Below are 27,851 nucleotides of genomic sequence, written 5' to 3' on the forward strand. Positions count from 1 at the left end.
ACAAACATGGTGAACAACAGAGGACATGGATGACTCTGTGGCTTTCCACCACTTGTTCTCCCTTCTTTAGTAACCATAGCCAAGAATACCACAGTTTACTTTGAGGGGACTACCTGTTTACCTGTTTCATATCGTGGGTATTCTTGGAGAAAAATAACCTACCAGGAAGGATTGTTCTAAGGCTTAGTTAATACATGTTAAAGGCTTAGAGCAGAGTCTTGCCCATAGTAGGTGCTCTGTAAGCGTTAACTATTCTTATTTCTGGTGAGGCCCATTGCCACGATACGCTAGAATGGACCAGAGGCTTCCCTGATGCACCAGGACACAACGCTGTATACCTAGCTTCGTGGAGGGCATACACCAGGACATGGCAATTATCTCAAACTTTGCCCAGCTTTGAAGCCCTGTGGGGCAATGGCAGGACACTGGGAGCTCTGTGTCCACCAGGGAGCTTTTGGTGAATAAGGATCATTGAGAAGGATCCCACATTGACTTCCTGCGAGAGGACTCTCAAAATGAAGGTTCCAGCCGCCCCCGCCCCCAAATTATCAACTACGCTTGAAGGCAGAGCCTGAATCTCTCAAACAGAATTGGCACCCCCAGCACCTGACCCCGATGGGGGCTGACAGTGGTATGGGTGGCATAGTATGGTGGGGCCAGCCCCTGTACATGGTCTTGGTGGTCAACCACTTCAGTGGTGCTGTAACATTCTTGGAAGGAAATATTTCCTGAAACTGTGGTATGGCCAAACCTTATCTTGTTCTGAGAGATACGACTGCTAAATGCTGGCCACCCAGCAGAGCTCAGACTTCAGTGAACCAATGCCAGAACTCACCTCTGTGAAAACCATGGTGTCCATACCCAGCCGGCTGTAGCCCCTGGCCAATGGCTACCTTAGATGTCTCATTTTAGAGTAGAAGATTAAAAATCATTCCTAAAAAAGTCAAGAAAGAGGGCACCCGGGTGAAAACGAGGCTTTATTTATCCACTGACTAATAATTTTTTTAAAGATTTTATTTATTTATTCGATAGAGAGAGATCACAAGTAGGCAGAGAGGCAGACAGAGAGAGAGAGGAGGAAGCAGGCTCCCCACCAAGGAGAGAGCCCGATGGGGGGTTCGATCCCAGGACCCTGGGATCATGACCTGAGCTGAAGGGAGAGGCTTTAGCCCTCTGAGCCACCCAGGCATCCCTAATTTTTTTTTTTTTACTGGAAAAAAACATTTGCTTTTTTGGGTCATAAGCATCTTCACAGAACTCTTTTGGTTTTATGATGCACTTGATTTTGTATTAGGAGAAATATGATCTTTTTTTTTAAGATTTTATCTATTTATTTGACAGAGAGAGATCACAAGAAGATGGAGAGGCAGGCAAAGAGAGAGAGAGAGAGGAAAGCAGGCTCCCTGCTGAGCAGAAAGCCTGATGCGGGACTTGATCCCAGGACCCTGAGATCATGACCTGAGCCAAAGGCAGCGGCTTAACCCACTGAGCCACCCAGGCACCCCAGAAATCTGATCTTTAGTTTCAGTCTGGTTAAACTGGAAGATCTGAAAGGGAGAGTTGTTATCCAATATGGTCCAGGTTTTTATTTTTAGTTGTTTTTGTAAAGACTTTAATTATTTATTTTAGAGATAGGGAGAGGATGAGTGAGCAGGAGCAGGGGGAGGAGCAGAGGGAAAGGGAGAAAGAATCTCAGGCAGACTCCGAACTGAGTGTGGAGCCCTGCAGGGGGCTTGATCCCATGATCCTGAGATCACGACCAGAGCTGAAATCAAGAGTCAGATGCTTAACCAATTGAGCCACTTAAGTGCCTCTAGTCCTGAATTTTAAAAATTGTCAATTTCTTTGGTGTTTTTGTAAAATCTATCCTGGCAAGAAGCAACTTTTCTGGGGTTTTTTTTCCCCCTGAAATGTATTACTGCAAAGAAAATAAAAATATGTTCATTTCAATGCCAGGCCTTATGCAGAATGAGCACTTAATAAATGTGTCAAATGAATGAAAGAAAGAAAAGAACCTGAGAACAGGAATAACTGCTGTGTTGTGAGTGTGAATGGGCTTGACTCAGCCCATTGGTGCATTTCACCAGCTGGCAACATTTAGGGAAGATCTATCACCATTTATTTTGGCAAAGAGGGCTCTTTGCTCCCTGCCTTCCACTCAGCAAGCGGGAGCATGGCTGTTTGAGCAACCGGAGCTGCTCCTTCCTGGATTGCTGGATCGGGGCTGCTTTATCTCTAGCTAGCGAATAATCTTAGCACCATACTTTACACCCAGAAGGGTGCATAATTAGAATATATTGAATTAACAGTTTCTCGCTTCTCAGGGACAAGGAACACTAGAGAACCCTATTATAATAAAGGGAAAGTTAAGGGAAAGGAACTCCATATGCCAAAAACTTTATTTATGCTGTTTAATTTAATCCTGCCAAGAACCCTTTCAAAGCATCCCATGTTTCAGAGGAGGAAAGGAGGCTGAAAGGAAGAAGTTGCCCGAGGTCACATAGCTAAGGAACAAAAAAAAGGATTGGAACCCAGGTTGGTCTAAGGCTGCAGCCTGGGTCTTGCCACGATACCATTTTCTTTTCAGAACTGATTTTGGGGAATGAGGCTCTGATTTTGGGGAATGAGGCTGTTTAGAGAGGAGTTGAGCAACACCCCAGAGCAGGGTCTCAGACGAGGATTAAGGGCCGATGGGGGGGTCATGCCAACTTGGGGACAGCATCTAACAGAAGGCATGTTGTCTCTCCCCAGTCCTGGCCCTGGCACACCCCTCTATGAATGGGGGAGCAGGATTTCACCTTTACCCCCTGAGGTACTTCATTTCCAGGCCTTATTGTACCATTGTGGTTCCCAGGTATTCCCAGGATGCCCTGAGGAAAAGGTCAGGGAACCTGAATTCTACCTGTGGCCTGTTTGGGGCAGGGGTCAAGATGTTTTGCCTTCTGAATCTCAGCCCCCGTCATGTCTCAGGGGGAGTCAGTAATGCTTATCCAGGTCCAACCCACCTGGCAGGGTGCACTGAGACCATAAGAGGAAACATGTGAAGGTTGTAGAAATGCTACAGAGAAATTGCTTGGTGTCTTTTTTTTTTTTTTTTTTTTGTCATGTCCATTAACCAAAGAATGAAAAGTTGACCTTCCCCCTTCCCCAACCAGGAAAACAGGCAAGTGTTAGTATTTGATTCAACTGCGTAAAACAAACAAAAAATAATAATGATAACAACAGGGACGCCTGGGTGGCTCAGTTGGTTGGATGACTGCCTTCGGCTCAGGTCATGATCCTGGAGTCCTGGGATCGAGTCCCGCATCGGACTCCCAGCTCCATGGGGAGTCTGCTTCTCTCTCTGACCTTCTCCTCGTTCATGCTCTCTCTCACTGTCTCTCTCTCAAGTAAATAAATAAAATCTTAAAAAAAAATAATGATAACAACACCAGCACCTATTGGCTTGAGCAAGATAATACATCATTTCTCTTTCACATTAAGAGAAGTCTGAAGAGCGGCCATGCAGATGAGATGGTAGCTCTTGAGTCATTGAGCACCCAGGGTCCTTCTACATTCTTTCTCTAGCAACCTTAGCATCCTGCCTCACTGCCCAAAATGGTTGCTTAAGCTCCAGCTCTTATGCCCAGGTTCCAGCCAGCAAGAAGGAGGACAGAAACCTGAAGGAGCACTTCATCCTCTTGAAGAATATATTTCTAAGGTTTTTTTTTTTTTTAAAGGCTTATTTATTTATTTTAGGTAGGGGAAGGAGTGACAGAGGGAGAGAGAGAGAATTATCTCCCCACTGAGCAAGGAAACAATGTGGGGTTTAATCCCATGAACCTGAGATCATGACCTGAAATCAAGAGTTGGACACTTAACCAGCTCTGTCACCCAAGTGCCCCTCTGAAGTTTTAGATTCACTTCCATTTACTAGTCATTGGACAAAACTTACTTACATTGGTTACCTCTGGTTGCAAGACAGGCTTGGAAATTTCTTAACTGGAGGCACATGTCCCAGATAATTGAATCTTTATTACTAAAAAGAAGGGGGCATGGATATTGGGGGAAAACCCATTGCCTCTGACCCATCATATCATAGATACTTAAGTTCTGAGTTCCTTGTGCCATGTGGCAGGAGTGTGTGCGTGTGTGCGTGTATGCGTGTGTGTGTGTGCGCGCGCGCATTAGGAGGAATGATGCCTGTGAGGAAAAATACCCAACAACGCACCATGATCTGGTAAAAATATGGTCAAGAAGCAATGATTCTTAGAAAACAGGCCCTAATCAAAAGGAACGAGAGAATTCATTGGTTTTCATCAACCACTAAGATTCTGATGATCCAAAGATACCATTAAGAAAATGAAAAGGCTGGGGGACCTGGGTGGCTCAGTGGGTTAAGCCTCTGCCTTTGGCTCAGGTCATGATCTCAGGGTCCTGGGATCAAGCCCCACATCGGGCTCTCTGCTCAGCAGGGAGCCTGCTTCTCCCTCTCTGTCTGCCTCTCTGCCTACTTCTGATTTCTCTCTCTGTCAAATAAATAAAATAAAATCTTAAAAAAAAAGAAAATGAAAAGGCAAGCCCCAGACTTAAGGACATTTTTCCAATACAGATATACAGCAGAGGACACATATCTAGAATACATAAAGAACTTCTGCAAGCTAACAATAAAAAAAAAAATAGCCTTGTGTTTACAAATGGTCAAAAGACTTACATGGGCACTTTATGACATACCAATAATAAAAAAAAGACAATCTCCTTAGTCATCAGAGACATCTAAATTAAAAACCACAATGAGATACTACTTCACACCCACCAGAATGGCTACAATTTCAAAGCCTGACAACACCAGTACTGGCAAGAATAGGAAGCAACCGGAATGCTCACATTTGGCTAGTGAGAGTACAGAATGCTACAACCGCTTTGGAAAACAGTTTGGCAGAGTCGATTAAAGGCCCAGCAATCCCACTGCTAGCTTTCTACCCAGGAGAGATGCAAGCGTATGTCCACAGGACGCCTTGTACAAGAATGCTCATAGCAGCTTTCTCCGTAACAGCCGCGAACTGGAAACAAGTGTCGATCAAGAAACAGACAAGGAAATGGTGGTGCGTGCACACAGTTGAATGGCGCTCAGAGAGAAAAAGGAACCAACCAGGGATACATGCAACAATATAGATGAATTTCAAACACTGGCTGAGAAAAGAAGCCAGAAGCAGCACATAGCATACGATGCCATCAACTTGAAGCTCATAAGCAGACAAAACCAATATGGAATAGAAATTGGAACAGTGGGGGCACCTGGGTGGCTCAGTGGGTTAAGCCTCTGCCTTCGGCTCAGGTCATGATCTCAGGATCTTGGGATGGAGCCCTGCACCAGGCTTTCTGCTCAGCGGGAAGCCTGCTTCCCCACCTCTCTCTGCCTGACTCTCTGCCTACTTGTGATCTCCCTCTCTGTCAAATAAATAAAAATCTTAAAAAAAAAACAAAGGGAAATCAGAACAGTGGGTGGGAAAGGGCAGTGCATGTCTTACAAGGGGGAAGACGGGAACCGCTGGGGGATGGCTATATTCCGTCTTTCTTGACTGAGGTATGGGATACATGGGGGTGTCCATCTTGCCAAACCTAGGTGGCACAGATTTGTGCCTTTTACTGAACGTGAATGTAATTTTATCTCAAAAACTGTGCATGTGTGCGTGTGTGTGTGAATTACCATCCCTGACCTCAGAGATTCTGATTCCTGGGACTCAGGGAATTGACATTTCCTGGCCTAGGAAGTGGCCCTGGTTTCATTTCCCCACCTGAGGGTATCCTAGTGCAGGTAGACAGGACAGATGGGATTGCTGGAACTGGGGAGGGATGTGTGGCTCTGAAGGGAGTAGCTTCCTGAGATCCAAAGGACAACAGGGTGGCAGCAGGACACACTGGGGAAGGGGCCTGGGTCCACTGCACTCAGTGCCTTGGAAGGGGTCCCTCCCGGGGAGGTGGCACAAGTGTGTTTGGGACTCTAGTACCTCCTGGTGGGGCTTTGGGGGAGCAGACAGGGCCCCATCATGGCAGCCCATGCTGAGCATGGCTGGAAGAGCATCTTTGTGGCCCAGAGCAGCTGTAACAGATGGCTAGTGGGAGCACGACCCTGTGAGTGGCCTTGAGTAGCTGGCGGCATGGTGACATCAGTGTCCCGGGCTAGCAATCACAGTATTACCTAACATTTATTGAGCACTTTATCACTACTAGGAGCTTTATATGCATTTATTAATTTCATTATTTCCATTTTATAGATAAGAAAACTGAGACCCCCGAGTGGAAGAAGGAGTCTTAGCAACTTTCCAACTTTCCAAGCTTGCACAGTATCTGAACCCAGATGGTCTGGTTCCAGGGCTCATATCTTTACCCTCTTGTGCTGGTCTTATTCCTGAGTGCCTCCACCCATCCCTGGTTTCCCAGACATCGCACAAACTGCCATAGCCAGAGGTAGGGAATGGAGCCTCAAAAAGACGACCGAGAAGAAAAGAAGAAGATGATTTGAGGTGAGACTTCTCAAAGCCATCATGAGTGGGAAGTCCCGACCCCTGCAGGGCTGCCCACATCTTGTTAATGAGTGAAGCAGGCTGGTGTGAGGCACTAGGGAGTAGTGGGGACTATGGCAAACACACTTTAAAGGGGGCAGCCATGACCGAGATAATCGCAGGGAAGCCATGCAGGAACACTGGTCCTACGCTCCCAGAGATTTTTAAGGACTTTTAAAGATTTTAATTCGTACAGTCCACTTCTCAATCAAATGAAACAAATGAGTAAGATGCAACTCAGGGGTACAGGTCGCAATGTCTGCTGCCCTGTCCATCCTGGCTCCCTTGCAGCAGGATGGACAGCAGCCCAGTGTCCTTCAGAAGGTCAGGCCTCAGCCTTCTAAGGATGAAGATATTTAATCCCTTAAGAGCCGACCCTAACCTGCATATCGAACCTGAACTTGGTGAGGCAGCCAGGAGAGTCCCATGCTGCCCTCCTGTGTGTACCTATCTTCCTGACAAATAGCAGCTTCATCCCAGAACCTCACCATCCATCCCTCTCAGAGGCTCCTTTGCCCCCTGCAGCCTTTTCCAAAGGCCCATGAATCTGCCAAAGCTTAGGATAATCTTCCCTCTGCCTCCTCCTTGGCCCCCCATCCCCCACAGCCTCCTGCAGCTCTTTGACTGATTTTTTGGTTTATGTCTTAAATTCCATTTGAGCCATCATGTGGCCCAATCTTTCATCTTGTTCCATATCTAGCTGCAGCCCGAGCTTGGGCGTTTGTGGGTTTTGCAGCCAGAAATGAAAAGACGAGAGATTCATTTCCTGCCTCCCGCCTCTCCAACCCCAAATCTTCCAGTTTAATCCAAGAGCTCTGAAGATTTGCTTTAACCTCACAGATGCTTCTTATGAAACCTCACTCATCAAAAGGTGTCAGCAAGGGTCTTGGGAGGCAGGCGGTGGGTGTTAGGGCGTTCCACACCCCCTCGTAGGCTGTCACCTTCCCCTGCCTGACCCTGTGACCTCTGCCTCCCCCTAAGATGCCTGGCAGGTTGCATCCCACTCCCTGGGCAGCCAGGGTCTGACGGATGTGGGGGAACAAAAGCTAACCTCCCTGCCCACAACAGGACAAATCAGTGGTACCCGAGTTTTACTCCAGAGTGGGTGAGAAAGGTCAGGCTATGCTCGAGGGTCCCTGACTCACAGACTTGCTTAGCCCTTTCCTTCCCTGTTCTGCTTCCTTCTGTCCTTCAAGAAGTCATGTGCACAGAATCCTTGCCTCTAGCTCTGCCTCTGAGAAACCTGTGGGCAGAAGAAGATTAGTGCTAGGCTAAGCAGGGAGAAGGGCAATACCCAAAAACAGAATGGCAAAACATTCTGGTATTCTATACCTAAATGTGAGACTTAAATTAAAAAAAAAAAAAGATTTTATTTATTTATTTGTTGGAGAGAGACAGCACAAGCAGGGGGTAGGGACAGAGGGAGAGGGAGAAGCAGGTTCCCCACTGAGCAAGGAGCCTGATATGGGGCTCGACCACAGCACCCCAGGATTATGACTTAAGCCCAAGTCAGACATTTAACCGACAGAGCCACCCAGGTCCCCTAACTGTGAGACATTTAAATTTTATTATCATGGTGGAAAAATAAAGTCTTAATTTTCCAACAATAAGGAAAGCTTTAATAAATGACAGCACATGCTTACAATGCATATTAAGCCATTATTAACAGTTCTGTGCAGAGTATGGCAAAATGTTGACATTTATTGAAGCTGGGGTTGGGGGGTGGGTACTTGGAGGTTAATTTTACCATTCTCTCTACTTTTGTATATGTTTGCAATTTTCCATAATGGCTATAAAAAGACAGATGAAGAAAGTGCTTCAAATATTAATGATATTTGGAAATTATTCACACTATATAGTTAAGTAAAACATTTTAAATATGGGCATTTAAAATTTTTCTTCAATTAAGAAATTGAAATGCACATACCTAATGACCCAGCAAGTCTTCTTCTTCTTCTTCTTCTTCTTTTTTTTTTTTAAGATTTTACTTATTTATTTGACAGAGACAGAGAAAACACAAGCAGGAGGAGTTGCAGGGAAAAGCAGGCTCCCCACTGAGCAAGGAGCCCAGAGCAGGATTCCATCCCAGGATCCTGGGATCATGACCTCAGTTGATGACAGAGGCTTAAACAACTGAGCCACCCAAGCATCCTTCCAGCAATTCCTCTTCTGGGCAGAAAAACAAGCTTGAGAGAGGACATGGGTAAATGGCCTAAGTGTCCATGAATAGAAAAATCGCTTTTTAAACTACTATCGTAATTATTTGAAATATTAAGTAGCAGAAAAAAGAAACTTACTAGCTGACACATAAAGGCATGTACCCTAAATACTTAGGCACACTGATCTCACTCTATAATGTTCGGACTATAACTAAGCCACTTTATAGATGAAGAATTTAAAAATTAAGAAACTCACCCAGGGGCACCTGGGTGGCTCAGTGGGTTAAGCCGCTGCCTTCGGCTCAGGTCCTGATCTCGGGGTCCTGGGATCGAGCCCCGTGTCCTGCTTCCTCCTCTCTCTCTGCCTGCCTCTATTCCTACTTGTGATCTCTCTCTGTCAAATAAATAAAATCTTTTAAAAAAGAAACTCACCCAAAGTTTATTGGCCCAGGGTTGGTCCTGGGGTTTGAGCCCAGGTGGCAATCGACCTAACTTCAGAGCCCATGCTCTTGGCCACTATGCTTATTTTACCACTGAAGAATGAGATGGTCCCAGGGGTGCCTGGGTGGGTCAGTCGATATGCATCTGCTTTTGGCTCAGGTCATGATCCCGAGGGTCCTGGGATTGAGCCCCGTATCAGGCTCCCTGCTCAGCAGGAAGCCTGCTTCTCCCTTTCCCACTCCCACTGCTTGGGTTCCCTCTCTTGCTGTGTGTCTCTCTGTCAAATCAATAAATAAAATCTTAAAAAAATATATGAGATGGTCCCAGAGGTATTAACAAATTTATCAGCTCTAACATTTATTTGTAGCATCCCACATGTCAGGGACTGTTTTTAATAGTTGATATCATCTCATTCACCCTCAAAACAACTCTTTGAGGAAGCAAGATACAAGCTACTAAAAGCTTTCTTCCACAAAGGAGGCAGGTGAAGCACAGAGAGGTTAAGGAGCCCACCCAAGCTCACACAGCTAATAAGTGGTAGAAACAGGATTCAAATGTCTATAATCAACTTCCAGAGCCTCCCCTCTCAACCCTTTGCCCTAAATCATTAAATCATTAAAGCTGCACATCGGTATGAGTGATTCAGTTCAAACAAGTTTAAGAACCTACAAAATATATTCTCTTTAAGGACATATAGAAGTATACAGAAAAAGTACACACATATGAAGTAAAAAAAAAAAAAAATGAAGCCACAAAGCTGAATTCGCTATATAAAATATATTTCCACCTAAAAATAGGTCTCTCCATCTCCACGCACATAGAGATCAGTCTGGAATGACATTTATTACCCTGATGGAGTGGTCATCTGAGAACAGGAGCTGGAGGGAAGGGACCAGGAGTGGGGCTGGCTGTCTAAGGGGACCCGAGGCCTATCTGTAAAATGCCTTAATTTTGTACAAGAAGAATGTATCTGTGTATTATGCATAATCAAAAATTAATATTGTCAGAAATAGACTACATGGATAGACACTAAAATGTTCGCAAGGATCATCTCTGGGTGTGAAATTTCCTTAGTTCTTTTCTATAATTTACAAATTTTCTACCACTCCGAAATACACGACGTCAGCGATCAAGGTGAGGGGAGGGAAAAGCGGAGGAAAAAGAAATTAAAACATCATTCTCACCCATGATAGCTCCCCTCACCCAGGCCTCTCCTCTTGGGTGCCTCCAGTTCATTCTCTCAGGCCCCATCAGGACTTGCTGGTTTCCAGCCTCTCTTTCCCATGAACATGTTCATGTTCATCGTTCCCGCCTCACCTGGGACTCCCCGTGAGCCCCCAGGGTCTTCTGACTACCCTCTCACACCCCAGTGCCTCCAAGAATGCATCGCCAGCCCTGGCTTCCTTCTCACTGAGCACATACTATGTGCTGGGCACTGTTCCAGGCACTGGTTGGCTCACAGTGACATGCCTAGGAGTGACAGACAGCTTGACAGCAGGACTTCAGAGATGCGGCCAACACACTGACTCTAGAATCTCAGGCCCTAGAAGCATCCAGGATTAAACTCCTTTTAGTTAGAATGAGCCCAGCAGTCGCAGTTCATTTCTTGGCACCTGTTTTCCAATGTGGGTGATCTCAAGTCCAGGGCAACTACGCCCCAACTGCCCTGCATTGTCCCCATTCCTTCCTGGGTGGAATAAACCCTCAAGGTACCAAGCAGGGGAAGTATAGGTCAAATCTCACCTAAGCCTATGAAACCAAGATGTGAGATGATCATATCACTTCATGGACTATGTAAAAAAGATTGAACTTGTTACCATCATTATAAGACATCTTTTACAATAACTATATAATGGGTTATAAATGGTGTCCTTCAAATAATGACCCTATTAATGAGAGAGATCGTTCATTGGCAAGTCTGCCTTGTCTGCCTGATTGCTGCAGCACACACCCTGTTAATAATGATCTGTGGTCGGCAAGACTTCTTCCATTAAAAGAAGTCCCTGCCCTCTGTTAAGGGGAGATAGACATAGTGTCAAAAAAATATGGGAGATGAGACTACAGGTGCTCGATCATAAAGCTGGGCCAGGGGATGGAGTGGGTTTCTGAGGAGGAGGCGCTGAGAGAAGACTTAAAGAAGATGGTGTGGGGAGCCAGTCTGACAGAGCATTCCAGACACAGGGGGACAGGAGGTGCAAAGGCCCTGAGACAGAATATTCATGATGCACATGAAGAACAGGTCTAGGTGAACGGAGCTGGTGGGCTGATGGGAGAGAGTTTCCTAAAGCCCTGTGGGCCCATGTGAGGACATTGACTTTTACTCTAAGAGAAATGCCAGGTCATTATGGGGTTTGGCACAGGGCAGTGAGGCGTCGTACCGGATTGAGTCTGGCTGCTGTGTCAAAAACAGACCAAAGTCTCACTCTCTTGAATTCCCTTAGTCTCTTGAAACTTTGCTCTCATTTCTGTTAAATATCATCCATAGTAACTGGTGAGACTTGGCTTTTCCCCAAGCCCAAGTCCTGAATAACCATTTTATCTAGGCCCAGATGGACACCAGGCAGCACAGACCTGAAGACTGAGTCTCAGGGATATTCCCCATCCTCGAGGTCAGACAGCAGGGTGAATCACCAGAGAGATAGCTCTGGCGCCATGACGCTGAGGCTTCCAGACCTCCTTGCTGCTAACGGTCACTGGAGGGCCCTAGCTGAGACCTACTTAGTTTCTAATTCCAGAGGAATTTGGAAAACACCGCTTTAATACAAGACACCCCCTTTTTACGATATCTTCAATACATCTAATTATCTCCAAGTGTACTATAAAATTCCCAAAAAGGTCTTCACAAAATGAATTCAAATGCACGTGATCATAAATTATAAATACATTCCAAACAGGGCCTTCAGAAGTAGAAAAGCAGGGGGCAAATTCTGCATACTGCAAGTTCAAACCGAGGCCCTAGAAAATTGGCAGGTCGCTGCTTATACCATCTCCTGATAACTCCAGACTCCTTTCCCAAGGGCCCGTCTGAGCTCCGAACTTAGAACTGCTTTCTAGCATCCGAGAAAAGCGTGTCAAATTGTCTTAATCTTTGGATGTGCTGGTGTGTGACTAGGGAAACTGGACGAGCACTCCCTCCAAGCATGCAACGAACAAACTTACCACCAGGTGGCAGCAAACACCCAGGAAGCGCCCCTTTTCAACTATAGGGCGCTAGGACTTGCAGATTTGAGCAGAACAGCTGGGATCTATGACACTGGGAGGAAGAGCACTTAGAATTCTGGGTAACCGTAGCTACATTATGTTGTTATTTTTTTTTTTTTAATGTATCCAGCTTTCAACCTGCCTGTGATCCAGATCTTCATTCGAAGAAAGTGCTTCCTAGGTAAATGAATCAATGAATGAAACCGTTCTCAGCTGGGGGGTTATTTTGGCCTCCAGGGAATGTTTGGAAATCTCTGGAAATATTCTGGGTTGTCACAACTACTACTGTGTCTTGTAGGTCAAGGCCACGGATGCCGCTAAACACCCTCCAATATACAGGACAGCCCCCCACCTCGAGAGTCAAAATGTCAGTGGAGCCCAGGATGACATGCCCCAGATTAAACCCCAAACAACAGAATTCTGCCCCTAAGGAGGTGAGACTGGGGCTCCTAGGTCTCTCCTCTCTGTAGCCAGGCCCCTAAGTCTGGCAGGGAGCAGGCACTCCATAATTCTACAGCACTGAATTGTGCGAAAACTCGGGAAAACAGATCTTATCATGACCCTCAAGGAACTGACAGTTATGGATGGTGACATTTCAGATGCCTACATGGCCAGAGCGGTAATAAAAGGGGACCAGAAGACAAGAAAATGGGTGTAGGGGCTGTGGTGGCTTGGGAATGTGTCTCTCAAGGGGCTCGCCGCGGGCATGCAGCAGAGCGGCCTCAATGTATCCGGACCTTCCGCCTCGGGGAATGGAAAGGGGTGACATTTGGGCCAGTCCTTGAAGGATGAGCAGAACTGAGGTAGGTGAAAGGGGATTCCAAATAGGGATACACCAACCAGGAGTTGCAAATTGGCTACATCTGGTCCTCTGACTTCTGTTTGGTCCACACTACTTTTCTCCTCTCTCTCTTTTTTTCCTTAAAGATTAAATTAATTAATTAATTTATATTTAATTTTTTAATAGATTTTATTTATTTATTTGACAGAGATCACAAGTAGGCAGAGAGGCAGGCAGACAGAGAGGAAGGGAAGCAGGCTCCCTGCCAACCAGAGAGTGCGATGCAGGGCTCGATCCCAGGGACCTGGGATCGTGACCTGAGCAGAAGGCAGAGGCTTTAACCCACTGAGCCACCCAGGCACCCCTCCTCTCTCTTTTATCCCAATTTGTCTTTACTGTAGGAAAATATACATGATATAGAATTAACCACTTTAAAAAAGATTTTATTTATTTATTTGAGAGAGAGAGCATGCACAAATTGGGGGAGGGGGAGAGAGGGAGGAGACTCCCCACTGAGCAGGGAACCTGACATGGAGCTCTATCCTAGGACCCTGGGGATTTGGGGCTGTATCCCAGGATCCTGGGATCAAGACCTGAGCCTAAGGCTGACGCTTAACTGACTTTGCCACCCAGGCGCCCCCATTTTAGCCATTTTTAAATGTGCGATGCAGTGGCATCGAGAATATTCACAATGCTGGGCATCCATCTTTTCAAACAGAAATGTGTTTCCCACCAAACAATAACTGCCCATGCCCCTCTTCCTCTAACCACCCTCTATTCTGTTTTATGTCTCTATGAGGTTGCCTATTCAAGGTATTTCATGTAAGCAGAATCCTATAATATTAGTCTATTTGTGTCTGGCTATTTTAGTTAGCATAATGTTCTTGAGTTTCCATACAATTTTTTAAAAACCTGGATATTTTACACAAAAAGCTCAATTTCCAATTTGTCCTGAAAATTTGCAAGGTCTGACCACACTGAACCCACATTCCGCCAGACAAGCGTCTGGAGCCAAGCCGTGACTGCCCTTTAGAGAGATGCTCTGAAGACAGCACCAGGCTGAGTTGGGAGCCTCTTGAGTTTTTATCCATGTTGTGACCTTGTGTATGCCTCAGTTTTATTTCACAAATAATCATTTTTAACTGCAAAAGAAATGCATAAACTCATGAGCTTCTCAAAAAAAAAAAAAAAATCAGAACCCTGGAGGTACATCTAAAGGCTCTTTGGTCTTTCAAAGCAGCGGGCGAGCATTCTCATTTGCTATTGTCAAACTTTAAAACCCATGCTAATCTGGTGGAAAGCCACACATCTGTAGCATTATACTATCTGCCACTTACTGATCAGCTCCTACATGCTGAGCATCGTTATTTATCCTTCAAAGTCCCATTTGTTGGGTGAATAAGCTGAGGCTCGGAGAAGCTAAATATCTTGTCAAATATCACCTAGACGGTAAGTGGCATAAACCAGAATAAAATTCAGGGTTGACTTAGTTCATGCCCTGTAGCCTTCCCATGTCATCGGTGAGTGGTCACAGCAAAACCAGGACGTTGTGGGAGAGTAAGCATCTGCTGATGTGAGCCATCACGGGATGACTTATTCTGCGATCAGCCAGCGGGAGCTCTCTCTGTTGAATGCAGATGCCCTGGCAGAAGGAAAACCACTGTGAGATGCTGCTGCCCCTCGGAACAATTTGCTACTTAAACTGTAACCCCTGGAGGATTTTACTAGTTGCCAAGCACACTTAGATACGGCCTTAAGAAATACATAGACTGACAACAGGTGTTTGGGGAGAAGGACAATGTACGACCGTGAAGCTGGGCAGCTGGGGATGCCCAGCTCGCTCAGGACAGAATACCGCCTGCTTCAGGGAAGCCGAGCACCCAGGAACGCCCGGTCAGCTCAGGGTGGAACCAAAACGGCCTGCTTCCCTTTTTCGTTGTCGCTCCTTTCTCTTCCCAGAAGCACCCTTTGTTAGTTAGGTGAATCCTTTGAATGTGCTTGTTTAACTATAAACTTTATCCTCCTCCTTGCTTGTCTGTAAGACGGGATTAACGTTTGACCTTCATCAATCCTTCTATTGGCTATTGCTTTCTATCCAATAAAAGTGAGACTGTGGAGTTGCTTGTGGCTGCAGTCCTTTTCGACTCTTGTACCCTGCTCCCAATCTCTTGCAGCTGACTTGTTTGTGCCTAATTCTTCTCTCGTTGACGACTGGAAGCGGCAGTGAACACTTTGGCCAGGAAGTTTCCATTTAACTCTGTCTCTGCACACCTTTGAGAACAGATACCAGGTGGGAAAGCAGAGGTCCCAAGAACAGAGCCTAGTGACTTGAAGTCAGGCCCTCCAAAGGGGGTCAATCCAAAATAGGACACTGATCCCCCGAAGCCCGGTCCCTTGTGCATCCCTCTTGGTCTAGCTCACCTGCACCTTCCAGACTGGAACGGCGGCTCAGAGTCTGGAATGGGCCATTCAAAGACTCCGTGACTAGCATCAAAGAGCCCAGCTCAGACTGGCTTCAGCGAGAGCACAAGCATGTATTGGCTCACCAAACAGAAAATCCAGGAAACTTCTGTATCCCAAGGACTGTGGGTGTTCCAGCAAAGACATCAGGACTCCCTCCAGGTCTTGGCCCTGCCCTTCTCTGTCCGCTTCATACTCAGATAGCTTTTCTTCCTGCGGTGGACCCTGCAGCTTAGCAACCCCAGCAGAAACAGAGCATCGTTGGCCCGAGTTGGAGCAAATGTATCAGAATCCACTCTGATTGATCTGAATTGGGTCACGTGACCATCCCCAGACTCATAACTCTGATTGGCCAGGAGCGTGTCATGTGCCCATCCCTGATGCCAGGCAAGGCCACTGTGCACTGGGAGATGAGGGTCCCAGTATCAGAAGGTGCATGTTGCAACTTTCTTTGTTCATTAAAATGACACGAGTGATTTCTTTGGCGAAGATTCTTCTCCCTCAATTCTTTATATTCCTCATAATGGAATGCTTATGCATTTTAGGTTTGATCTGCATTGTCAACATTAACTGTATCACTTTTTAATCTATACAATCGACAAATAATCAATCAAGCCTTGGTTTTCCATGTTTGCTAATTTAGGTGCTATGAACACTACCCAAATTTCTAGCCACCCACATGAGGTCACTGAACCCAGAGTTGGGAAGAGAGGCACAGTAATATACCATTGCATAGTGTTTTCACCAATCGGATACAACAGACATAAATGATTCCAATACTATAGACCAAGGATCAGTCAATTATGGCCAGTGAGTCAAATTGAGCCAAAGTTTGTCTTTCAGTGGCCTAAAATGATTCTGCATTTATTTTATTTTATTTATTTATTTGACAGAATCACAACTAGACAGAGTCAGGCAGAGAGAGAGGGAAGCAGGCTTCCTGCCAAGCAGAGAGCCCAACTTGGGACTCTATCCCAGGACCCCGAGATCATGACCTGAGCCCAAGGCAGAGGTTCAACCCACTGAACCACCCAGGTGCCCCTGATTATGTTTTTAAAGGTTGGTTTAAAAAAAGAACAGGGGCGCCTGGGTGGCTCAGTGGGTTAAAGCCTCTGCCTTCGGCTCAGGTCATGATCCCAGGGTCCTGGGATCGAGCCCCAAATCAGGCTCTCTGCTCAGCAGGGAGCCTGCTAAGAAAAAAAGAGTACACAAGAGAAATAATGGTTGGCTTTCATTTTATTTATTAATGAAAACAAAACAAAACAAAACAATGAGCCTGCCTTCATATTGGACCTATATTTACTCATCAATTGCAAACCATCCTACAACGGCAGATACAAGTATTCAGCAAAAATCAGTGACAAAGTGTTCTGCGAAAATCAACAGACTATATGGACAATACGGAGTATGATAAAGAGTATTGCATATTTTGTTATTTTTTCTAAATTGTGTGCTACATAATCTTTATATCATTACAATTTATAATAAATGTATGTATTCATGTGTACGAATGCAAACCAGCCCCCCCACCCCTGGCTGGAGAACTGGAATGCATCCCCCCTGTTAATGAACTGGTTCGTGATAGGAAGGTTTGATATGCTCAAGATGTCTGCTCTCGCTCTTTCTCTGCCACGTGAGGACATAGCAAGAAGGCAGCTGTCTGCAAGCCGGGACGCAGGCCCTCCCCAGAACCCGATCAGGCTGCCACCCTGAACTCAAACTTCTGGCCTCCAGAACTGTGAGAAAATACATTTCTGCTGTTTGAGGGTGGAAAAAAAAATCTGCTTCCCCCAAATTGATCTGTAGATTCAAAGCAGTTCTGATCAGAATCTACAGGAATTTTTCCTTAGAACTATAATAAGGTGATTCTAAAATGAAGAGCAAAGAGCCAGGGATAGCCTGGATATTTCTGAAAAACAGCAGGGGCTTGGAAATAGAGGCATGGGGAGACGTCAGGGCTTATTATAAGGTTTTAGAAAAGAGAGGTGCCTGGCTGTCTCAGTCAGAAGAGCATGCAACTCTTGATCTTGGGGTTGTGAGTTCGAGCCCCATGTTGGGTATAGAGATTACTTAATAAAATATTTTTTTAATATTTTTTTTTTTTTAAAGAGAGAGCTCAGGGGCGCCTGGGAAGCTCAGTAAGTTAAGCATCTGCCTTCAACTCAGGTCATGATTCCAGGGTCCTGGCTCTCTGCTCAGCAAGGAACCTGATTCTGCCTCTCCCTCTGCCAGCCACTCCCCCTGCTTGTGCTCGTGGCCCGTGCTCTCTCGTGCTCTCTCTCACTCTCTCATCCCCCGTCAAATAAATAAATAAATAAATAAAATCTTCTAAAAAGAGAGAGAGAGAACAATCTCAGAAAAAAGAGAGAAGCAATCTCAGAGATCCACGCATCTATGGAACTTTGGAACTTTGGTACTTAACAAAAGTGGCAAGTCAGGTCAGTGGAGAAAAGAAGGAAAAGAAGGAACATGCAATAAAGGACCCGATTACTCACCAGGAAAAAGATGAAATTGGATGCTTGTCTCAACACTATATACAGAAACCCTATTCCAGATGGATGAAGGACTTCAATTTAAAAACAAAACTTCAGAAGATATATTTTAGATATTTTTAGGTATTCAAATATCTTTTAGACTTCACAGTAGCAACAGATTTCCTAAACGAGCCACAAAAGAACTGATTATATAATAAAATTTGATAAGTTTAACTAAAAGTAAGAATGTTTGCCCATCAAAAGAATCAGACAAAGGATTAATTTCAAGAGTGTACAATGAATACCTGTAACATAATAAGAAGGGTACAAGTAACCCATGGAAAAATGGGCACAAACGGAAAGTAATGAAGTGATAAAAAAAAAAAAAAACAAAGAAAGAAAAGAAAAGAAAACCCACAATGATAGGGGTATGTCAAAAGGGTCCAGGAGCCAACTGAAAGAATGATCAGTAGCCACACTGGAATAATTTTTTAAAGATTTTATTTATTTATTTGACAGACAGAGATCAGAAGTAGGTAGAGAGGCAGGCAGAGAGAGGGGGAAGCAGGCTCCCCGCTGAGCAGAGAACCTGATGCGGGGCTCGATCCCAGGACACTGAGATCATGACCTGAGCCAAAGGCAGAGGCTTAACCCACTGAGCCACCCAGCCGCCCCCAGACTAGAATAATTTGAGCAACAAAATAAGTAAAGTGGTACTGGATTATAACCCAAAGTATAAAGTAAATACCCATGAACCCAGGCTGATATAAATGAATGACTGAACAAGAAAATAAATTGAAAAGACATAAATCTCCTGTGTGGAATTCCAAATATGTATATAGATACTTGACCTTGAGGAGTGTAACTTCCCATCCCGTGAGTGTGGAAGGGCAAAGCAACTTCCTTTCAAAGAGTGAAGCACAGAGATGGGCGCCAAAAAGAATAACCTTACTGTGGAGACACCTGGCAACTGCTGCTTTGGTCTGGGGGTCAAGGTCAACATTGAGAGTGGTAAGTTTAAGGCCACTCACTGGTTAGATGCAATGTGGTGTCTTCCCTGGAACAGAAAAAGGAACTTAGGGACAAATTAAGGAAATCTGAATAAAGGATGGACTTCACTATTTCCTTTTTAAATGAGCCCAAGATACAGACAGGCATTTTTCAGAAAAAGAAACACATATGGCAACAAACATATGAAGAGATGTTTCACATCAGCAGTGATCAAGACAATGCAAATTAAAGTCACAGTGAGGTATCATTTTGCACCCATTTCATTGGCAGAAATTTAAAAAATCTAGGAGACAATGTGCATCCATAGATAGATTCTCTTACAGCCCTGTGGGTCCTGGTGAGGACTTTGCACACAGATGGAGACCAAAGTTGGGTTTTGAGCAGAACACCCCTGTTTGCTAAGCTGACAGATTGCAGGGGCCCAAGGCAGCTGTAGGGAGACCGGATAGGAGACCAGAGCAAGAACAGATGGCAGCCTGGACCAGTAACCGCCTTTATTGAATTTGTGTACTTGACTCTGCCCACACACCCCTAGAGGGCAAAGGCTATCTAACTCGTTACTAATCAGTCCTTGCACTGGCCAGCACAGCGGAAGGACCCAGGAGTGAATAAATGAACAGCTGCACTCATACTGTTTCTTTGCCCCTGACCCTTCTATAGCTCCCTATTATCTGGGAAATGATCGAACAAGGCTTTTCTTCCCAAGCCTTTTCATATACTGTGCCCTCCTCCAGGAGAGAAAAGGGCCCACATTCAGTTGGGCACACTGCAAGGGGAGTCAGGCGTGCCAAGCACTGGGCATATAAGGGAGCTTTCCTTGGGGATCTGTCTTGTTTTTCCATCTGTATCGGGGACCCAGCACCATGTGACCCATAGGGCCATGAGGAGCCTCATCCGACTGGTACAAGCTTTGATCCCCTGCCAGGAAAGTAATTTTCCCATGCCTGAGAGTGGCAGGCCCCAAGGGCAGGAAATGCCTACTGCCCAAAGAAAACCTCACCCACGGGTGTGTCTCACAGGCCCAGGCAAGAAGGTATGTGGGCCAGGATGCTGTGAGGTGCTATCAGGCCCCCAGAATTGTTCTGCCCTTGGAGTCTCAGGACCTGGGGGTCTGGTCAGGCCAATCTTAGGAACTGTGCTCCTATGATGCCACAGAGGAAGCCTCCTTGCCCAACCAACACCTTCCCCACCCTTTTTTTTTTTTTTTTTTTAATTCTACATCCAGACTCCTTAGTAGAATTAAGCTAAGTGTTATTCACTGGAATGATAAAAGTTTGGGGTAGCGGGGCACATAGGGACCAGGCTTGGAAAGAAGCAGGAATGAAGGAAATGCCATGCATAGGGTTGGAGCACAGGATCCACAGCCTGGTCTCTGGTCCCAAAGAATCTGGTCAGGGCATGTGCCTGTGAGAAATGCCCTCCGAACCCATTCTAACCCATGTGTGAGTTCCAAAGGGGGAACATCTGATTGCTTGGGGATCCCTGGAGGACAAGGGTCTGAACTTCTGGGTTTTTGGACTGGACTCCTGAATCTCCAACCCCTCTTCTCCAGGGCTGGGCAGAGGAGGTTCACCAGAAGAAAGTCAGATCTGTACCAGACAGCCCAACTTGACCAGTGTCCATTGCAAGCCTGAATGCACACCCAGAGTCACTTTGTGGATGAAGCGCGTGTGGCCTTCTCTGAAGAACAAGGCTGATCTGTGGAAGCCTCCCAGCTGGGGTGACTCTGAATCACTAAATGCCTTCCTGGTAGAGGGTATATGGCTTGGGAGTTGAGGGTTGGACACAGGAAGTATCTTGGAGAGAATGAGCAGGGTCCCCCAATTTGTGGCCGAACCCCCACCCTCCGCAATGGCAATGATGTGTCAGGCAGACCAGAGTGGCCTGTGATGGGGCCCCAGATCTGGAATCCCCTGGGGTCCAGTCCACGGAGTCTGTTGAGGACAACACTTCAGCCTCCTCCCTTGAAGGTTCAAGAATCCCTGAGCCCGTGCAGGCGAGGGCAGAGGCCTGGGAGGGCCTCCGACTCCGGAGAGGTCCCCACTGCTGGCTGTGAGGCGAGAGCAAGCCAGTTTTTACAGCATAGCTCAACCTCCCCGTCCTGCTCATTGCAGTCTGCAGAGGGCAGGAGGCAGGCCTGCGTGGAGGGAAGGAAGGGGCAGGGGAGGTTCTGGGTGTGGTGATGGAAGGTGGGGGATGAAATCAACTTCATGGCTTTGCCTCCAGGGCAGGAGGTGGTGTAGGCCTTTAGCCAGCCAGGAGTGGACTCTGGGATGCTCTGGAAGGGTGGTTCAGTGACTATTGTGATGCCAAAGGTGGGGCCAGGTGAGAGTTGCTTGGGGACACCCGTGTGTGATTCACTTTCTCCTCCACCCCCCCCCCCCACCCCCGAGCTGGGCAGACTTGCTCGGCCACACCTGCGAACCAGCATTCTGCGGGCCCTCCAGTGCCCCACCATGGGGCCTCATTCTGCGGGCCCCACGGTGCCCCACCACGGGGCCTCTACCATCCTCCTTGACACCTCCCTTCCTCCCTCTAGCCCCTCACGTTGAATTCAGCCTCAGATTAGTGAGATTCTCCCAGGGTGCGGCTTGGGCAGATGCCTTCTGGATGGCGGCACACCCTATTTGCAGGGTGTGCTGGGTGTCTTCCCCAATCCACTGTCCACCCTCCCCTCCAGGAGCCAGGCCAAGGGTGCGGACCCAACAGCATATGGTGGGGGAAAGCAAGAGGTCACCAAGAGTGTTCCCCTGGCTCCCCTGCAAGGCTGGATGCCACCTGAAGCTCACAGCTGCTTCTGGGTCACCCTCTCCTCCAGCTGCAGCTGCTCTGTCCAGGGAGAGCCCCTTCCCCTCTGCAGGTGTAGGCCTGCTGATGCCTCCTCTGCTTCACATCTCTGGATCAGCGTTCTCTGAATTCTTCCAACTCTTTGCTTCCCAACAACCACCCCCCCCCCAACTCAAAAATCCCCTTATTAAACTCTCTGGAATGGCTCACTGGTTTCTGGCCTGGAACTTACTGGTATCTTACCCCCAGAGTTATTCTGGGGTGTCTGCAGGATCCTGTCTCCCACTGGGGAATCCACAAGTGACCAGATATGCCTCCTCCCCACCCCTAGCCAGCTAGGATCTTCAGGTCTGGGACAAGAGGCAAAGAGCTTAGTGGACAGTCGAGAATTGAGTTGCAAGAGCTGTGGCCAGTGGCAGCAATAGCGGTGTCCGAGGGTTACAGAAGCTGTGATGACAGTTGTGCCCACTGTGGTGGCCCAGGCAGGCTGCTCCTGGGACTGGGCCTGCTGCTTGCCTCCCCCTAGTACCATGGCTCTTGTTTTCTGTGCCTAGCTCTCCATCCTTCTGATCAGTCCCACATTTCCCTTTGCCCTTTCAATGGTTTTTCTTTTTTTTTACCTAATTTCGGCTGGAGTCCATTTCTGGTAGTGCCCTTGAAGGGTTCACTTTCAGAATTTAAAGGGAAGGGAGGTGTCCCCGAGACTCTTCCCAGCAGCTGTTCAGCTCTCTGGTCCCTAGAAGACTGAAATGAACAGCAGTCCTCATAGAAAACCAGTACTCCACTGGCTCCTGGGTGGCTCAGTCAGTTAAGCCTCCCACTCTTTTGATTTTGGCTTAGATCATGATCTCAGGGTGGTGAGATCGAGCCCTGCATCAGGCTCCACCCTAAGTGGGGAGTCTGCTTGGGCTTCTCTCCCTCCCTAAAATAAGTAAAATCTTATGGCGGGGGCGGGGGGGACATCTGTAGCTTGGTCAAATCATCCTCAAGGCCACCATTTGGGTGGATTCTTTGTTCCCTTGACATTGAACCAGTTACAGCATGAGCTCCAGTTCCTTTGTTCCTGTCACCTGCACCTTGAATTTCTACTTCTCTGCAAAGAGTGCTGATTGGTTCATCCAATACTAAGTATCTGCACTGGTCAGGCATGTGATACCAGCTTCCTCCCTCTCCCCTGAAAGAGTGATCCCTCTATTTATCTAGTTCTCCAATTAGTTCTGGCCAAAACGTGGCCATGTGAATGAAAGGAATAGGGTTTTCTCTCCACGTCCTGATCAGACTGAGTCACACCCTCCACAGCTCAGCACCGGCATCCTGAAATACTAAATGCTCCCGGATTTCAACAGGGACTTAAGTGCTCCTCCAGCAAATGGATTAGATCTTACATATTCTCTTCCTTCTGTGCCCAACATTATGGTTTTCCTACAGTAGGAGTCCTGTAAGTGCTCTCTGAACTCAACACTCATGGATCACCTACTGAATGTCAGATACCATGCCTGGCCCTAGAGGGAAGGCCACTTCCAGAGCCCTTATTTTGAACAGGGACGATGATAGCCACATTGAACCTCAAAACCTCTGGGTAGAGGCTGTGACTGTCCCCCACTTTACAGATGAGAAGTAGGAGGCACCAAGAGGCCACACAAGTCACCCAAATATGGGAGCTTCGGTCCTACTAGGCAGGCTGGCCCCAGCGCAGCCACGCACAACTGCTTTCCCAGCTCAAAATACTAACTTCTGGAATTCAATGAGGCTGTCTGACGCAGCCATATAAACTAATCTGATGCCGTAATGGTGACACCCCACCACCCCTTGGGGAGATGGCCCTTGGGGCTGAAGCAAGATGCCACTTGACACATGACTTGAAAAATGGATCACAATGTTTGTCAGGCCGAATGGAAACATGTTGTACCCTTCCACAGAGAGGACTGGCAGCTCCTAGTCTCCAAGGTAGAGCTGTGAAATCTCCAGGTACGTTTGTTAACAGTGGCACCAGGACTTCCAAAACAAGCAGGGCCAACAGCATCCCGCACCCCTGCCCAAGAGCCCTTAAGGTTTGGGCCAGGGACACCAGCCCAGCCAAACTGGATGTTTCTGTAGAGTGAGCCTGGCTGCCCTTTAAGCCTATATGGTCTCCATGGTGACCACCCCCTGCAGTCTTCACCAAGTTTCCTCCACATTTATGTTGGGGAATTGGCTTCAAATTCCAACCAGGATGGAAACATTCCCTGGCAGAGACTCAGTTCATGTCACTGAAAGGCTCCATGTGGTCAGTGGGATCACAACCCTAAAACCCGGGTTCCCCATTCCATCTTACACCTAAGAAATTGGAATGGGGGCTGGGAAGGGGGAAATGGGACCATGGTGCAGCACTCTAGACCTCTCCAAGGGATTCACAGAGCAAACAGGTTACAAGTCAAGCAGAGGAGACACATGGGACTCTGCTCTAGAGGTCAACTCAGCACATCCCCTCACACGCTTGCCCAGATGAGCTAGCCCACCCCTTGTCCCCATCACAGTCTTTCCAGTTGTCCCCACTGACAGGAATGCAGCTGTCTGTGTGAGGTCTCCTTACTTGGACTCACCCAATAGCATTCTGTCACAACCACTGTCGTTTTTCCATTCAGTAATGACCTCTCCCCAACCAGGCCCCAACAGTCTGGTACCGCCCTGTTACCTCAACACTGAAAGCCCAATGCCTATGTATACAGTAGACGATGCTATGTATACAGTAGACACACCATAGGTGACTACTAAGTGAATATAAGCAGTGACACAGGGCAGGGACTCTCTAGGTAACCGAGGAAACCATGTCACAGCCAAGCCAAGAGTAGTCAAAAAAACCCCACCCAAACCAAACAAAACCCCAAGAGCTCAAGGAGGTGAACCAAGCCAGTTTCCCCTACAGCCCAATTAGAACCAAGTCCCATCTTCCCATCATATCACCAGACACCTGGAGTCAGAACAATCTAGATGAATTTACTCTCATTCAAAGAGTTTACAAAAACGGGAATGTAGCAACTGGGTCAGGTAGTATGAACATAAAAAACTAGAGGTTTGTACATGTGGTTCTATTTACATCAGAACGGGCTCCCCGGGATCAGGCACAGCAGCTGCACTTGTCCGACGCCTCCTTGCAGATGCAGCCCTGGGCACATTTGGCACAACCCGCAGGGCAGCAGGAGCAGCAACCTAGGGGACAAAGGACAGAGGATCAGAGACCCCACCCCCCTTCCTAAGAACAGGACCGGCACCGGCCCTGGCCCCAGCCCAAGGACCCTGACTTGATAAAGACATGCTCTCCCTAGACTAGATCCTAGGCACTAGGAAGCCATCTCTCTGCCCCCATCTGATTTCCAGACAGGGCAGAATGCCTGGAAACACAGTGACAGGGTGTCCAAAAAACAATGCAGGCTGGTCCCTTCCCTTCCAGAACCATGTATCTTAATGAAGTCCTCAAGACCAGCGAGGGCGAGCCCTCTGCCTCGCAGCTCTGGACTGTCCCCACAAGAAAGGGCTGCACCATGTCAGGCAAACCACACATGGTCATCAAGTTAACGTACACCAAGTGTTCAGGAGACTGGAGAGTTCCAAGGCTGCAGGAGACGGAACACCTGGACTGTAGCTCCGGCTCCTTCCTTGACACTGCTTACTGACCTCTCTGAGCCTCCGTCTTTGGGTTCCAGAGAAAACTGAAACTCAACTATCTACATAGCCTTTCAGCTGCATTTCTGAATCAAGGGCTCAGAACAAGGGCTGCACAGAGGCTGGGTCACTGACCTGTTCCTGCCTGCTGAGCGCCGGGTTTTCCCCTCCCCACAACCAGCCCAGCCCCACTCCCCATCTCCACAGAAGACCCCACTCCACTCACTCTTCTTGCAAGAAACGCATTTGCACTCCTTGCATTTGCAGGAGCCGGCGCACGTGCAGGAACCACCTGCCAGGAAAAGTTAAGAGAGCAGTGAGCAAGGGTGATGTGGGAGCCCCAAAAATAAGGCAACGAACGGTCCCCGAGGCATCCTGCCAGTGCCCAGCCCTGGGAGGTCCTTTCTCGTCCACAGCGAATTAAGAGAAACTCCACTTCTGCTGCTGGGGGAAGTAGGTCCGTCCCAGATGTGCCTCCACAAGGAGGATCCCAAGCTCCAGAATCAGCCCATGTAAGGAGAGTCCCCACTTACCACCACGTCCTGGCACCCCCGTGGCTAGAACAGCGCCCCGGGTCCGAGGCCAGCATCCCTAACCAACAGGGGAACCTCGACACGACCACAAATACCCTCAACTGAAACCCAAAACCCAAGAGAACTGCCGTACTCTCCAGAGGCCGGCGTGAACCCACACCACGTGCTGACTCGAGGAATCTACTTCAGTTCCAGCCCCGAACACCGGCTCTTCTCACACCAGAGACACCCCTTGACCCACGCCTGGAAAGCGTATCCCTAAGACTCAGAATACGGGATCCCTTACCGGTGGAGCAAGAGCAATTGGGGTCCATTTCGGACCACCCCGAGGACGGAAATTCAAAACAAACAACGCAATAAACACAGCGCTGCGGGTTAAGCGCGATAAAACCACGCCGCAGCTGGCTGACTTTATAGGCGGAGCGGGTGGCCCGGGCGCAAAGGCCCCGCCCCTGCCCTTGCACCCGCCTCGGCCTTGGCAGCGCTGTGTGCACCTGGCGGGGCCGGGCGCACGAGTCCCTGGAGGGCAGTAGGGCTCGCTACGCACCGCGCCGGGGGCACGAGGTGTCTCAGCTTCCCAGCTCACCCCGGGTCTTCCCGAGGTCGGTAGCCGCCCCTGTTCCCGCGTGTTCCTGGAACCCGGCGCCTGGGTCCGGACGGCCTTCCCACCCCCCGTACCCGGTGCAGGCGTCCCAGGGGTCGTCCTTTCCTGGAGCCCGTGTGCAACCCTGGCCTCTCCCAGTGGGGTGAGGGGTTGTGCAGAGCGATCCGAGAGAGTTGTGTGCAGAAGACAGGAGATGGATGTAACCTTTGTGTCCCTTGGCCTTTTGTCCCCATGTCTCCAGGTGGGGCTGGGCTTTCAGGCCATTTTCGGCTGTACACTGTGTGGCCGACGCAGACCACTGCCTCTCTCCATTTTGCACACCCAAACGGATATAAGGGCGCGATCGTGCAGGGTCTTCTTGGTTTTACAACTAGTGCTCCCCACACCTGCTGGGGCACCCCAGTCCCGGCGGTTTCCAGAGGGTGAGGTACCCACAAAGGAGGTATCCTTTTAGGTGATAGGAGACCTGGCTTTAAATAAAGAAAAAAAAAAAAAGTGGTTATTTCCCTTTCAACATTCCAAGAATTACATAGCATTTAGTGACCTCCACTGGCCCCCTCCCCCAATCCCATCTTGGGCCCTCGCCATGGCTCTTGTAGACAGCAAGGTGGTGAGCTCAGGCTTCTGGCTCCCTTCCTGTCCTCCTCCCCCGGCCCCCCACCCCCTAAGACAGAAGGGATGCATGGGCACGTTTGTCCTGGCACTCCTCTGCCAAAACTTTCTAGGGGCTCTCCTCAGCCCTGTCCAGTCACCCCACTCAGGGTGGAGGTTCCCAAAGTATGGGCTGCTACCCACCCCCTTCACCACACCCCCAGAAGGGATCCTTTTAGATGACAGGCGGACCTGGCTTCAAATAACAAAGCAAGGTGGTTCTGTCCCTTTCAGTATTCCTGAGAACTACATAGTGTGTAGTCTGTTCTGGGTGTTGCTTATCACTCAGCATTTTGAACCCCAACATCGATCCTAAAGGGGACATTAGTTATGAGCCAGTTTCCCAAAGGCAGAAATGCACACAATGCAAGAATTTTAAGGTAGCTAACCCAGGGTCACAGTGCTGGGAGGTGGAGTCCTGGATCTGCTTCCAGCCACTCCTGGAGGGAAAGAAAGTAGATGATCGGGCACCTAGGTGGCTCAGTGGGTTAAGCCTCTGCCTTTGGCTCAGGTCATGATCCCAAGGTTCTGGGATTGAGCCCCGAATGGGGCTCTCTGCTAG

General features: G+C 47.9%; 1 protein-coding gene across 1 annotated transcript; it reads right to left on the bottom strand.

The window, feature by feature from the left end:
* Positions 1 to 24,815: 24,815 nt before the first annotated feature.
* On the bottom strand, positions 24,816 to 26,476 carry LOC309853912 (metallothionein-1-like). Its single transcript, XM_082712525.1, has 3 exons — positions 26,321 to 26,476; positions 25,728 to 25,793; positions 24,816 to 25,048 (listed from the first exon to the last, which is right to left on the bottom strand). The coding sequence occupies exons 1-3, from the start codon at positions 26,346 to 26,348 to the stop codon at positions 24,957 to 24,959; spliced, it is 186 nt and encodes a 61-aa protein (XP_082568651.1). The 5' UTR covers positions 26,349 to 26,476; the 3' UTR covers positions 24,816 to 24,956.
* Positions 26,477 to 27,851: the final 1,375 nt, after the last annotated feature.

Source organism: Mustela nivalis (assembly GCF_964662115.1).
Source record: "Mustela nivalis genome assembly, chromosome: 18".
Taxonomy (NCBI): Eukaryota; Metazoa; Chordata; class Mammalia; order Carnivora; family Mustelidae; genus Mustela; species Mustela nivalis.